The 13370-nt window shown below is 67.9% G+C and overlaps 3 protein-coding genes across 3 annotated transcripts; all 3 read right to left on the reverse strand.

The window, feature by feature from the left end:
• Positions 1-53: 53 nt before the first annotated feature.
• On the reverse strand, positions 54-3418 carry HOGA1 (4-hydroxy-2-oxoglutarate aldolase 1). The gene is made up of 7 exons (XM_068399659.1): positions 3190-3418; positions 1957-2085; positions 1753-1880; positions 1505-1639; positions 1239-1335; positions 936-1069; positions 54-505 (listed from the first exon to the last, which is right to left on the reverse strand). The coding sequence occupies exons 1-7, from the start codon at positions 3416-3418 to the stop codon at positions 356-358; spliced, it is 1002 nt and encodes a 333-aa protein (XP_068255760.1). The 3' UTR covers positions 54-355.
• Positions 3419-4230: 812 nt separating this feature from the next.
• On the reverse strand, positions 4231-6938 carry ANKRD2 (ankyrin repeat domain 2). The gene is made up of 9 exons (XM_068399042.1): positions 6772-6938; positions 6295-6408; positions 6050-6211; positions 5733-5840; positions 5470-5568; positions 5142-5240; positions 4907-5005; positions 4516-4614; positions 4231-4426 (listed from the first exon to the last, which is right to left on the reverse strand). Exons 1-9 carry the CDS (start codon positions 6841-6843, stop codon positions 4247-4249), a joined length of 1032 nt encoding a protein of 343 aa, XP_068255143.1. The 5' UTR covers positions 6844-6938; the 3' UTR covers positions 4231-4246.
• Positions 6939-8530: 1592 nt separating this feature from the next.
• Positions 8531-13300, reverse strand: UBTD1 (ubiquitin domain containing 1). Its single transcript, XM_068400020.1, has 3 exons — positions 13217-13300; positions 9240-9467; positions 8531-9009 (listed from the first exon to the last, which is right to left on the reverse strand). Exons 1-3 carry the CDS (start codon positions 13281-13283, stop codon positions 8624-8626), a joined length of 681 nt encoding a protein of 226 aa, XP_068256121.1. The 5' UTR covers positions 13284-13300; the 3' UTR covers positions 8531-8623.
• Between the last annotated feature and the right edge of the window lie 70 nt (positions 13301-13370).

The raw sequence follows: 13370 nt of genomic DNA on the forward strand, positions 1-13370 counted from the left end.
GAGCAGGGACCGGGTGGGGGGCTTCTGGTGCGGGCAGGACTGCAGACACAGAGCAGGGGCAGCAGGTTTATTCCTGGCTCACGCTGCGGGGATCCATCCCTTCCCAGGTGGGGACAGAGGGACCCCGGGGGCTGTCAAGGCCGGGTGCATGCCCAGGGCAGGGGACACAAGGGTGGCCAGAGGGTGCTGGGTGTCCCCCCCACCTGCTCTGCTCAGGGCAGACCTGTCCAGCAGGAAGGAGCAAAATGGGTGGCTTTCTCCTGGCAACGTCCCAGTGTCCCCGCCATGTCCCCAGCTCCCGGGGTCGCTGGCTCTTGTGCCTTCCAGGTGCAGAAAGAGGCAGGGGGGTGACCCCTCACAACCAGCCATTGGCGCTGAAGGTGCCCCTCAGCTCCTCAACCTGCGGGGGGCTCAGTGGGGCCAGGGGTGCACGGCAAGGACCCCCATAGTAGCCGAACCACTCCATGGCCTTCTTCAGCCCAGGGATCCCGAACCGTCGGGTGACCTGTGGGAGGGAGGGCACGGGGGCTTGCGGGCTCCCGTGGGACGGAGCAGCCTGCTCCGTGGGCTCCTGCACCAGCCCCATGCGGGACTGCAAGGCTGAGCAGGGTGTGGGGTGGCTGCAGCCCCCCAGCGAAGCACCCGCAGTGGGGTGAGGGCCGCGGGGAGGAGCAGCTCTTCCCCACCATCGCTGCCTATAAATAGCCGGCGAGGCTCCCACAGGGGGTCGGGCAGGCGCCCGCTGCCAGTGGACACGCTGTTCCTGGCATGGCAGGGCTGGCATTTCCCACCCTGCCGCCTCCAGCCCAGCTTGCCAGCCGGGTGCTGTGCCATCCTGGGCTACCCCCAAGGACCCCTGTCCTTCACCACCCCCCCGGCTCTGACATGGCCCGGTACCCCCACCCAGCAGATCCCGGGGGGTGCTTCCCACTCACCGCCGCGTTGGGCTCGATGAGCCGGTGCTGCAGGTCGCGGGCCTCCTGCCAGTGTCCCTCACGGCACAGGCGGTCCAGCTGGCACAGGGGGGCCCCCAGGACATTGGCGAGGGCACAGACCCCTCCAGAGGCACCTGGGGACAGCGCAGCACGTTGTCAGCCAGCTCGGCATGCAGTGCCCAGCCAGCACCTCCCGGGCATCACCACCCCTTGCCTGCCTCCCCCTGACTGGCTGCCAGTCCCTGCCAATGCCCCCAGGGCAGCACCCCATGCCCCTAGCTGAGCAGGGGCAGCAGCACCTACCCAGGGCATAGCTCGCCAGCAGGAAGCCGGCAGATCCCGCCAGCACCTGGAAATCCTCCTGCCGCGTCTTGTGGACCATCAGCCCCATGCGGGTAATCTGGGGAGAGACACGCTGTGTCCCGGGGCGGGCATCACCCCATCTCCCCCTATGGGGCTCCTGCAGCATCCCTGGGGCCTGGGGAAGGGCTGCAAGTCCCAGCTCCCCATTCCCAGCTCAGGGCTGGGTTTGGTGGCAGCCAGCCCCAGGAAAGCCTTGCCCCACTCACGTCCCCACCGCTGTCCTTGATCCCGACGATGTTGGGGTGCTGAGCCAGGGTGAGGACAGCCTCCAGGGGCAGGTCCAGGCCGGTGTTGGCGGGGACACTGTAGAGCAGCACGGGGATGGGGGATGCATCGGCAACCTGCGGGCAGCCGGGCATTGCTCAGCAGCTGGGGTGGATTGGAGACATGTGGGACGTGCTCCCCATCCCACTGCCCCAGCCAGGGATGCCGGTGGGCACCAGGCACGGCTCACCTCTGTGTAGTGCTGGACCAGGGCAGAGCTGGTCATGGCCCCCCGGTAGTAGCAGGGCGTCACGACCAGCGCCACGTCAGCCCCCGCCTCTGCCATGCTGACCGTCAGCTCGATGGTGGCCTGGGTGGCTGGGGAGGAGGCAGAGGGGTGAGGGGTGCCCCGGGGGATACACCTGGCCCCCGCGCTGCCCGTGCAGGCACTCACATTCGCAGCCAGAGCCGGCCAGCAGCAGGCGGTCCCTGGGCAGAGCCCGGCGCACGCAGCTCACCACTTCCAGCCGCTCGCGGGGTGCCAGGTAGGGGTACTCCCCGTTGGAGCCCAGCACCACCAGCCCTGAAACGCAAGGGCAGGGCTCAGGCACAGGAGCAGGGTGCCCACAGGGTGGCCGTCCCTGCCCTCTCTGCACCCCACTCTCAGGTGGGCACCAGGCACCCGGAGCAGTCCGATGCCCACATCCAGCAGCCCCCTTGGGCCAGGAGGCTCCCACGGGTGCCCTGCAAAGCCCTGGGGTCCCCCACAAAGGGCACGTGTGAGTATGTGCCCCCAAAATGGCAGTGCCCACCTGCACAACACTGAGAACCGTCGGTGCCATCCCTTACCCAGGCACCCTCACATGTGCCGTGCACGCACCCTGTGGCTGAACACACCGCCTGCACACCTCCAGACCCAGAGATCGCCCCACACAGCAGTGCTAGCGAGGCATTTATTGGTGCCCACATGTGCCACCCTGTGCCCAGCTGGGGCACACAGACCCCTTCCTTGGGACCCTGCCAGCACCACGGGCACAGGCAGGCCAGCTGCAGCCCGGTGCTGCCAGGCTCTGCCACAGCATCCAGGGCTCCAGGATGCCAGGGAGGGTTGGGTGTCCCCATCATCCTCTCTCCCTTCCTTGCCCCTGGGCACCCAGACAGGGCTCTGCAGCCCACAGTGTGCCCTCTCCCGTCCCTGTCCCTGCAGCCCTGGCCTCACAGCCTGGTCAGAAGAGGGGAGACCCCGGGGCACATCCCTGCGACCCCCAGCCTCTTCCTGCAGCCCCCCTCCTCCCATCCATCTATCCTGGGCAATCAACAGATACACATCCCGTGGTGCTGGATCTCTGTGAGTGTGCACGGGTGTGCGGAGGGTAGGTGCGAGCCCGCAGCTATGTGCGGAGGACGTGTCCAAGCCTGCACGCATGTGGAGTGTGCATGCAAACCTGCACCAGAGCGTGGCGGGGGTGTGCAAGGACACACGCGTGTGCCTGGGCTGTCTGGGCACTTGCCGTGCAAAGGGCCCCAGGTAGGTCACCTGAGGGGCTGCCAGCCCCAGAGCAAAGTCCGTCTGGAGGCTGAGCACACTTGGGAAGCGGCAGGCTGCCTGCACGCTGCTGCACAGCCCCTGCGGCAGGCAGGGGTCTGGTGGGAGCCTGCATGGAGAGGGGCAGCAGGCAGCACTTACCTCGGAAGGGGATGCTGGCGTAGCGGCGCAGGTTCCCCTCCAGCTGGGCATAGTCCACCTCCTGCATGGGCGAGAAGGGGGTGGAGAGGGGCGGGAAGATGCCCCCGAGGTCGAGAGTGTGCCCCGGTCCCGTGGGGGTGCTGAGCCCCCGGTGCTGCCTGGCGGCTGCCCGGCGCAGAGCTGCCAGGGCAGGCCGGAGGGGCAAGGCAAGGCGGGTGCTGAGCGCCATGGTGGCTGGGTACTGCCGTGCCGCCTGCCCCGCCGAGGGGCTGTTAATGTTTGACGGGGCACGTGAGGGACCCACAACCTGGCGGGGCGGACAATAAGGGGGGTGGTACCGGGTGAGCTCAGGGTGCTCTCTCCCCCTCCAGGAGCCAGCCACAGGAGCTCAGCACCCCTCTGGGTGAGCCCCGGCCACCCCAGCTGCGCTTTCCCTTCCACTTGCCAGCCCTGGCAGCCATCCCTCTGCCACCTCCACGGCCAGGCTGCAGGGCCAGGGAGGGACCAGGCATTGCGGGGAGTCCTGGGGCTGCGGGCAGGGTTCGCCTGCTCTGGGTGTTGGTGTGGGATCTCCTGTAAGTGGGTGAGTGGGAGCATTTCTGGGTAGGGAGCAATGAGCACTGCACTCAGCAGAAGCGACCCAGCCTGCAAAGGGGCCGCGTGTCCCCCCAGGGATGGCTCCAGCCGGGAAGGCAGGAGAACAAGCAGCCATCCAGCCCCGCAGAGTGGCTGCCTGGTGGGGGTATGTGTGTTGCTCTTCAGCGCAACCACAGCCTCCGGCACAGTGTGGATCCGGGCTGAGCTGCCCTAGATGTAGCTTTCCTCCCTGAGCTTGCCCAGGTGGGACTTTGAAGCACTGCGAGCAACCAGAGCATCCCACAGCAAGGAGTTCCACCCTTGACCGACACTCGAGTCCCCGTGCCAGGAGGCAGGGTACGTCCATGCTGCCAGATAACGCAGCTCCCCGGATAACCCTGCTTCCCCAGCCCCATCGCCCCCGGCGCAGGCTGCCCAGCCCCGCAGACCCCTGGAGCCGAACGCTGCTCTTTGCTGGCTTTTATTGACATGGACGAGGCTCGGCCAGATCCTGCTTCTTGGAGTCAAGCCCGGTCCCGGGTCCCTGCCCAGCACTGTCACACGGGACCTCCGTCTCCGCCTGCACCTGCTCCTTGGTCTCCAGCGCCTGGCGCGTGTCCACCTGCCACTGCTGCACCAGGTCTGTTGGGGTCTTGCCAGCCTGCAAGGGCAGGCAGAGAGAGGCTGGGGCCATGGTGGTGCGACACGGTGGGGAAGCAAATGGCCCCAGTGCTGGTCCCCCCCACTCACCTGGTTCTTGGCCATCATGTCGGCCCCGTGCAGGATCAGCATTTTGATGATCTTGTAGCGGCTGAGCCGTGTGGCATCATGCAGTGCCGTGTCACCTTCCTGCGAGACAGGCAGCCTGGCTGGGGACTGTGGTCCAGCTCTGGGGAGAGGGACCCCCCACCTGTCCCCAGCACTGCTCCGCAGCTCCCTGCACACCCACCTCCTCACGAGGACAAGGGGGATGGTGCCCACCCCAGCCCTGGCTGCGGCTGCCAGCACCCCAGGGCAGAGATGTGTGTGTGTGTCCGGATGTGCCCCACTGCAGGTGCTGAGAGCCCCAGAGGGGTCAACCAAGGGAGGGGGGGATCTGTGTTGCCCCCCCCAGTCCTTACTGTGCGGCTGCAGCACTCACCCTGTCCGGGGAGTTGATGTCCACCCCGCAGTGGATGAGGTGCTCCACGATGTCAGGGTGCCCGGTCCTGGCGGCCACATGGAGGGGAGTGCTGAGCAGCTTGAGGGGGAGGAGATGGACACCAGAGGGGATCAGCACCCACCCCTGCTAACCCAACACAGGGCCAGCCCTGGCCCCCCGGGGCATGCCCATGCCCCCGGCACAGCCCTGTGCCCCCAGTCTCTGCCCCACACACCTTGTCCTTCAGGTTGAGGTCTGCCCCGTGGTCCTGCAGCAGCTTGACGGCATCCAGGTGCCCACCCCGGCAGGCCCAGTGCACGGCAGTGCAGTCCAGCTGGGCACACAGAGCCATGTCATGGAGGGGGACACCCACACCCCGTGTCCGACCCCCACCCCAGCAGGTCCCCGTGTTCTGACTGAGCCGGCAGAGCCCTGCCCGCGGCCACCTCAGCGGTGGGGACAGCACTGCCCCACTGCAGGGACCCCAACCCCGCTGTTGCTCTGGCTGCACCATGCCCAGAGGCTTGGGCTGGCATGGAACTGGGAGCAGGATCCGGCCTCACCCGGTCCCTGAAGTCAACGGTGGCCCCGCTGTCCAGCAGCTTCTGCAGGATGTCCATGTGTCCCTCCAGCGAGGAGCGGTGCAGGGCTGTGCGGTGGAACTGGGGGGACGAGGTGCCATGTTGGTGGCTGGATCCATCCCCCCAGCCCAACCAGCCGTACCCCCAGCCCCATCGCAGGGGTCTCGGCCCCTGCCAGCTGGCACGGCGGGGCATGGTGCCAGGGGGACAGGCAGGGGGTGGCCAGCAGCCGTGGGGGACACTACCTCATCACATGTGTCGGGGGGGCCGCCATCTGCCAAAAACTTCTCGATGACATTCATCTTGCCCTGGACAGCGGCTCGCAGGAAGGTCTCCGGCTCCACGGGACCCTCCTGGCAGTGGGACGGGCTCAGGGCTGGGGCATCGCAGGGGCAGGGGAGAGGGGACAACATGGGGGACACCCTGCCCTGTTGTCCCGGGGAAGTCCCCGAATGACAGGGTAACCCAGGGGCTGGCCGGGTAACCCAGGGGCTGGCCCAAGGGGGCTCCAGCCCCTGTCTCAGCAGCCCCCCTCCCACGCCCTGGAACCCCCCCAACGTACGATCTCCAGGGGCTCTGGAGGCGGGGGGGGCTCGGGGGTGGCCGCCCGCTCCTCCCGGCGCTGCCGGCGCTGCTTGCGGAGCTCGATGAGGTGCTGGATGCTCCCCACGTCGATGATCTCCCGTCGCAGGTCCACTGAGGTCTTCCGCACCCGCTCCTGGCCCTGGGGGGGGACACACAGCACCCGGTTTGCCTTCTCTGTGCCCAGCCATCCCCCAGCCCCCCCTGCACACTGACCCACCTCACCTTGACGGCCTCGAGGCCCCGGTTCCTGGGGCCACGGTGTTTCTCCTCCTCCAGCTCGGGCGTGCTCATCCGCTCCACGGCCGGCGGCTCCCGCACGCCGTCCCCTTTGAATCGCTGCACGGGCACGGGGGGGCTGTATGTTCCCAGCTGGGCACGGAGCACCCCACCGCCTTCATCCCCAGCCCACCAGTGGAGATGGCTCTGGGCATGGCTCGCAGCTCGCCACTGAGGCCTCGGGGATGCCCGGCAGCCCTCGGGCTTGCACTTGCCCGCTTGCCCCGCTCAGCAAGCTGGGTACCTCCCTGCTGCTCGGCAAGAGCTTCTGGGTTGGGAATCTGATGCCCCCGAAAGCCCTTGGACACCTTGCTGCATCCCCCGGGATGGCAGGGTCAGTGCCAGCCACCTCGTGCCTAGGGGCTAAGGATGGGCATGGCACACAGCAGGTCCCTGCCACATCCCCCTGCCCTACAGACCCACCTTCTCCTCCTCCTCCTCCTCTGCCAGCTTCTGCTCAATGAGCTCCTTGGCCCTTTGCACCTCCAGCTCCATGTCTGCCTGCGATGCACAGCCCCGTGCGGGATACAGCCTCTCCTCCTCACCACTGCAGGCAGGGAGCAACCAGCCCTGGCTCCCGGTGCTGCCAGCGGCTCTGCTGGCTGTGGGGCTTTATGCCGCCGGCCCCTCTGTCCTGCAGCCCAAGGGCACCGACAGCTGTGGCTGTTCCACATGACTGGGGCAGCTTTGCCATGAGCTCACCCTCCTGCTTTCTGGTGGCCCTGGCTCACCTCCCCAGCCCTGCACCCTCTTAAAGAGACCCACCACCCCCCTCCGCTGGCTGCCTGGGACCCCCGTGCTGGGTGTGGGGAGCCGGGGTGCGCACAGTCTGCGGCAGCTGGTCCAGAGAGGCTCAGCGGAGCTGGGACATGGTCAGGGGTCATCCCATGGGTCCTGTGCCCATGCCACCCACCCTGTGTAGCCAGGATGCTCCCCATGGCTCCCATCACCCCATCCCTATGTAACCAGATGCTGCAGCGCCTATTGGCTCCCTGGCACCCCAGGAGAGGTTTCTGCCCACCCCAAAGGGAGGTGATGGGGCACCTCCAAACTTCTCAGCCAGCAGCAGGCAGCACATGATGCTGGGAGCCGCGGCCCCTCTGTGCCACTTTGGAGGATGACCTCAGGTGCGGAGCGTCCTGAGCAGCCCTGCCAGGGTCCCGGTGGCTGCCCGGCCTCCCCCGCCATGCACAGGCAGCCTGACAGCAGGACCAGCCTCACGTGGGGCCGGTGGGCAGAGCCAGCTGCTATTCCCGGCAGCGGGGACATTGTTCAGCCCCCCTGGGCTTTGCTCTCCCCCTTTGTAAGATGAGGCCAGTGCTGCCCTGTGCTGGGACAGTTAATGCGCTGGGCACCGGCCCCCAGCACAGGACCTGGGGGAAGGACAGATGGGGACACATCACTGTCACCCTCCTGGGCAGTTCCCAGGGCCACCATGGGTGCCACAGCCTCTGGCTGCAGAAAGGTGCTGTTTTCACCAGGACAGGCAATGGTGGCCACTAAGGTGGTCCTGGGACCATCCCCCTCCATGGACTGTCCTGCCTGGCCCCAGGGCAGACACAAGCTGAAACCTCCAGAGGGGAGCACCAGGAGAACAAGGCGGTGATCCCAGACCAGCAAGCAGCCAGGACAGCGATGGGACAATGCCAGCAGCACTGGGGAAGGGTCCAGGCAGGCAAAGAGCCAGGGCTGGCAGGACAGGGTCAGGGTGGCACAAGGGAGCAGAGCTGGGGCACTCAGGCTCTCCCTGGCCCCCCTGTGCTCATCCCAACATGGGAGTGGATGTAGGACAGGCATGGGGACCTCCCATGGCTGTGGGTGACAGCCCTCCCAGCCTGCCCCAGGGGCCAGAGGAAGGATGAAAAGGCTTTATTGATAAATACAGACTATGTACAGAGGGGAGACATCTCCACCCAGCCCAGCACCCCGGCACCTCCTGGCCGTGGGGAGCCGGAGCCCAGCGGGTCATGGCCTCTCCTTGCCGGCACAGCCCGGCAGTGGGGCTCTGGCCGTGCTGACAGCCCCAGAGACATTTGGTCTCGAACCTCCTGCAGCAAACGCAGCATGTGCCTGTCCCCCCAGCCAAGAGGGGCCACTGCGGCAGCACAGCCCCATGCAGATGTTCCGGGGGGGTCACCCAGGTGGGGGGCTGCCTCGGGGGGAAGCAGGGGCTGCCCCGGCTCCAGCAGGGCTGGGACATGGCATGGGGCATCCCCAGAGATGCCACTGCCCCCCAAGCCCTCTGCCCTCTTCCCACAACCAGTGGAGGGGTGGCTCAGTTCCTGGGTGACACGGGCTGGTTGATGATCACTTGAACAACAAAATCCTTCTGGATCTTGGTCTCCTGCAGCCGTGTGCGGTCGGTGAGCAGCTTGCCCGAGAAGAACCAGCGCTGCCAAGCCAGATCGATGCCCTCCTGCGCCTGCAGCTGTTTCTTCAGCTGCCCAATGGTGTCACCCATGCTGGCGCTGAGCCGCAGGTCCTTGCCAGTGGAGAGCCGCACCTTGAGGGCAAACTCCCGCCGGGCGTTGGGCAGGGGCTCGGCTGGCTCCGCTGCCTCCTCCTCACTCCGCTCCAGGATCAGGTTGACGGGAGGTGCCAGACAGTAGACAGGCAGCTGGTACCGGTTGCCCAGCTCATCGTAGCACTCCGTCAGGGACCCTGGGGACAGCAGGATGAGATGCTGTGGGTGGGCACCCCAACGGACCACCCAAATGGGGACAGAGCCACTCCAGGCAGTGGGGCAGAGCCTGTCTCACCCCCCTCAGCTGGGCTGAGCTGTGTGGACAGCAGCTGGGAACCCCTCTCCTCTCCAACCTGGGACTCCCATGTGCCCAGATATGGGGCACTCAGCACCCACCCCACTCACAACCTCCCGTGCCGTCCCTCACCGTGCGGCAGGGTGATGCTGGCTCCATCGAGGATGGCCTGGGCCAGGCTGTGGTCGTTGGCCTCCACGGCGTAGGCAGCTGCCTTCAGAGCATCCCAGATCTCCTTGCGGCCCTCGAAGGCAGGTGCCGTGTCCCAAAACTCGTCCCGCTTGCTGCGCAGCTGCCCGTCCGTCATGGGGTAGTCACTCTTCCACTTGGGACGCTCCTTCTTCAGGGGCTCATTGCGGCCTGGGGAGGGGGGGGATGCTCAGCCAAGGGACGGGGCTCCCCCTTGGGCCCTGAGGCCCCCACCTCCCCATCCCCACAGGTTCCTGGGGACCCCTCGCACTGTGCACAGTGTGTCCAAGGGACTGCCCTGCCCAGCACAGGACAGTCCCCAGCGCAGGCACGGGGAACTCAGCTAAAGCTAGCCCTGCCTAAGGTCCCACTGGCCCCATAGCAGCTGCCCCTCCAAGTGACATCCTTTGCCCCCAGGAGGGACAAGGGCTCTTGCCCCCATGATAAGGGTCCAGCCCCTGCCCTGCAGGGTGGCCGTGGGGCCCTTTGAGGCAGAGCAGTATTTATAGCTTGGGGAATTAGCCAGGAAATAAGCCGGTGAGTCGGAGCGGGAAGGGGATTACAGGGGCTGAGCTGCAGCCCTGGCCACGGGGAGGGCAAGACTTCACTGTCCTCTCTGCCCACCCCAGGATGGCAGGGACCAGCTGTGGGCAAGACAGCAGGCACACAGCATCCAGGGCATCGGGGTGGGGGGGCAAAGGGCATCGCTGGGGTGGGGGGCTGCCAGCCCGCAGCAGCCCCAGCAATGGGCCGAACTGAGCTGGCTCTCCCTGAAACAGCCCCCAGCCATGTCCCCAGGGACCCCCAGCAGCCAGCACTGCCCAGGGGTCTGGGCCACCCCCATGCCAGTCCCACACCACCCTGCCTTCCCTACACCAGGCTGCGGCCCCGTGGGAAGGGCCCTGTCCCGTCGGCCCCATGGCTGGGCCGGAAGCGTGGGGCAGGAAGGAGCTGTTGTCACTCCCAGCTGAGCTGGGGACAATGAGTGACAACAGCTCCTTCCTGCCACCCCTCTCCCTGGGGCGGCCAGCCCGCACCCTTCCTGCGGGGTCGGGACACGGGGGATGCGGAGTCCCAGCTGGGCAGGAAGGACGCCTGTGCCCGCACAGTGACCTGCCAGGCAAGGCGATGCCACACACCCCAGCCGCTGGGGACAGGCACCACAGCCAGCTGCGGGCTGAGCCACGTTCCCCAGGCAGCTTTTCCTGGGCAAATGTGAGGTGACACAAGGCACTACAGGACCTTTGTTTGTACCAGCCCTGTCCCACCCTGTCAAAGACCACTGGAGCCAGCACAGCACCTGCTCTCCCAGCGAGCACCCAGCCCAGAGCTGTACACAACACGTGGCACCCACCCCAGGAGTCCCCATGGGGCACAGGAGCTCAGCTACCCCAGGGCTGGATGCTGAGCACCCCTGACAGGCAGCATCCTGCCCACAGCCCCAGAGGAGCGAGGGCAGCCGGCTGCATCCAGCGCTGCCGATTCAGCAGTCACGGTGCCGGGCAGGAGGGATTTGCAGCGCCGCAGGACAGAGCAAGGTCGGAGGTGGCACGTGCCCTGGGAGGGCAGCGGAGCAGCAGCCATGGCCAGGCTGAAGGACGCGGCTGGGACCACATCTCCACACTGCTGTGTCCACTGGGCTGGTGCACGCATCCTCGCAGCCGGGACAGTCATGCACGGCGGGACCTCCAGCCGGCACCGTGCCCCCGGCTCTGCTAGCGGCAAAGGGAAGAGGCTGGCCCAGGGGAGGCTGCAGGATCAGAGCCGCGGGGCCCAGCCATGGCAGGGAGCCGGGACAGGACACGGCTGCCCCGTGCGGGCAGGCGTGCCCGGCAGCCTTGCCCAGCTAGGCAGGGGCTTAAGTCTCATCTATTTATTGCTGCCGCCCAGCTGGGCCCCGCAGCTTCTAATCACCTCCTGCTGCTCTGTTCCTGGCCCCTTGTGCAACTCTCCGCGGCAGCACCACCGGACAGGTCCGGCCACTCGCTGCGCCCGGACTCGAGCCAACAGGATCTGGCCAGCAGCCTGCCCGCCTCCTGCCCTGTGCCTGCAGCACCCTGCCTGCGCTCAGCCCCCCCGTGGTGCCCCGGTGCAGGCACCCCCAGGCAAGAGGCTGTAGCCCAGACACTCCCCTGTCCCGGGGCTCACTCTCTGCCCAGCTGGAGCCTCCGGCAGCCCCAGTCAGCAGGTCCTAGAGGCTGGCTTGGCCCCAGAGGAGATACCAGCCAAATGGCATGCAACGCTGCTTCCAGCAGTGCCGGCTGGTCCCCTCCTGGGCCAGGCAGGGCCAGGATGCTGTGTGCCACTGGCATTCCCCACTCCTCCTGCTGCGGCAGGCTAGCCACCCTGGGGACAATGCTGTCACCTGCTGTGGGGAGCCCTGGCAGGACCCATCTGCAGGGGGTTGCAATGAGCCCCGGTAGGAGCCAGGCAGGCAGGCTGCTTGGCAGGGCTCCTGGGGCAGCCGAGGCAGGCAGGCAAAGCACCCCTCCACGCCGACAACGGCAGGTCCTCGCATGTTGAGACCTGCCAGCCCAGGGCTGTGTCCTCACACTGCAGGCAAGGGCAGCTGCAGCCTTGCTTCATCCTCTACCACCCGTCAAGTGGCTCCTATAGGCTGGTGGCACCATGCAAGCGAGGGCAGGAGCCAGCCTGGGCACCTCAGTACCGGGGACAGCCCTGCTCCCCCAGGAAAGGACATGCTGCCGAGAAAGCAGCAGCTGCCGGGGCACTGGGCACCCAGAGGGGACCATGACCCACCCCAGGAGAGCTCAGCAGGGAGCGAGCAGTGGCGATGGAGGTGCAGGCTTTGCAGCCGGCTGTTGCCTGGCACAGAAGGGGAGCACCCAGACCCAGATGTCTGGATCTGATCCCCCAGCCACAGCCCCAAGGTGTGAGGCAATTGCCCCACAGCCCCACTGAGCTGAGCGAACAGTCGGGCAGCGGGCACAGCCGGACCCGGCACCCACAGCACCCTGCACGTGCCGCAGGAGCAGCGAGCACCATCCCACGGGAAACCCTCCCTCCTGCCTGCCTGCACCCCAGCTGCGGGCCGGGGAGCCCCGTCCCCGGGCACACGCTTCCTGCTCCTCCTCTCCCACCGCCTACCACCGCTTTGCCATAAACACGGTAATTACCGGCTGCGATCGCACCGGCCGGGGAGGCGGGCGAGGGGAAGGCAGGCGTGATTCACCCCGCCGGCCCACGTCCCCTCCGCCGGCAGGTAGCTGTGCCTATCCCCGTGGCCTCCGGGACCCTCCGGGGCAGCATCCCGGGGAGGCACCTTATGGCACCCGGGTATCCAGCTGCCGGTAACCGCGGGGAGCCGCGGCGCTGCGCCAGACCCCCCCGCGCTGCTCTCTGGACCGGCGCAGCCCCTCCCTGCCCGCCCCGCGGCCGGGTCCCCGGCACCTCCCGAAGCCCCGGACGGGGTTGTGCCCACCGGCAGCGCCCCGGTGTACCGGCAGCACTGACCTGGGACAGGCGGGGCGCGGGCAGGCACCCAGCAGCTTGCAGGACACTGCCGAGCCCAGACCGGGGCCACCCGCCACTCTGCAGCCTCCCCGGGACAACCCCCCCCAGCCAGCACCCGGGAGGAGCCAGGGACCGGCGGGGCCGGGCAGGACGCGCCGTGCACCCCGGTCCTGACCCTGCAAACCCCCCGGGGCGCCAGGACGGGCGCGGCGGTGCCTGCCCGCTCCTGGGGCCGCACACCGGACCGGCACCCCGGGATTTCCCGAGGGCACGGCCCGGCCCCCGCGGGGCCGCACGGAACAGCCCTCCCCGCGCCCACGGGCTGTGTCCCTCCGGTGCCCCCTTTCCTCCCGCCACCCCCAGGGGCACACGGGACCCCCACCTCGGTGCCCGCGATCCCAGGGGTACCCAGGCGGGACGGTGCCGGCGGGCCCGGCCCCGCTCACCTGCTCGCTTGCGGGGGTTCCCGGCGGCGGGCCGCTCCCGGCGCTGCCGCCCCACGCAGCCGCCCATGGCGGGGCTCAGCGGCGGTGGCGGCGCTCGGCATGGGGCCGGGCCGGCTCCGCGCTGCGCCCGACAGCGGGGCCCAGCGCCGTGCAG

Source organism: Nyctibius grandis, chromosome 4, assembly GCF_013368605.1.
Source record: "Nyctibius grandis isolate bNycGra1 chromosome 4, bNycGra1.pri, whole genome shotgun sequence".
NCBI lineage: Eukaryota > Metazoa > Chordata > Aves > Nyctibiiformes > Nyctibiidae > Nyctibius > Nyctibius grandis.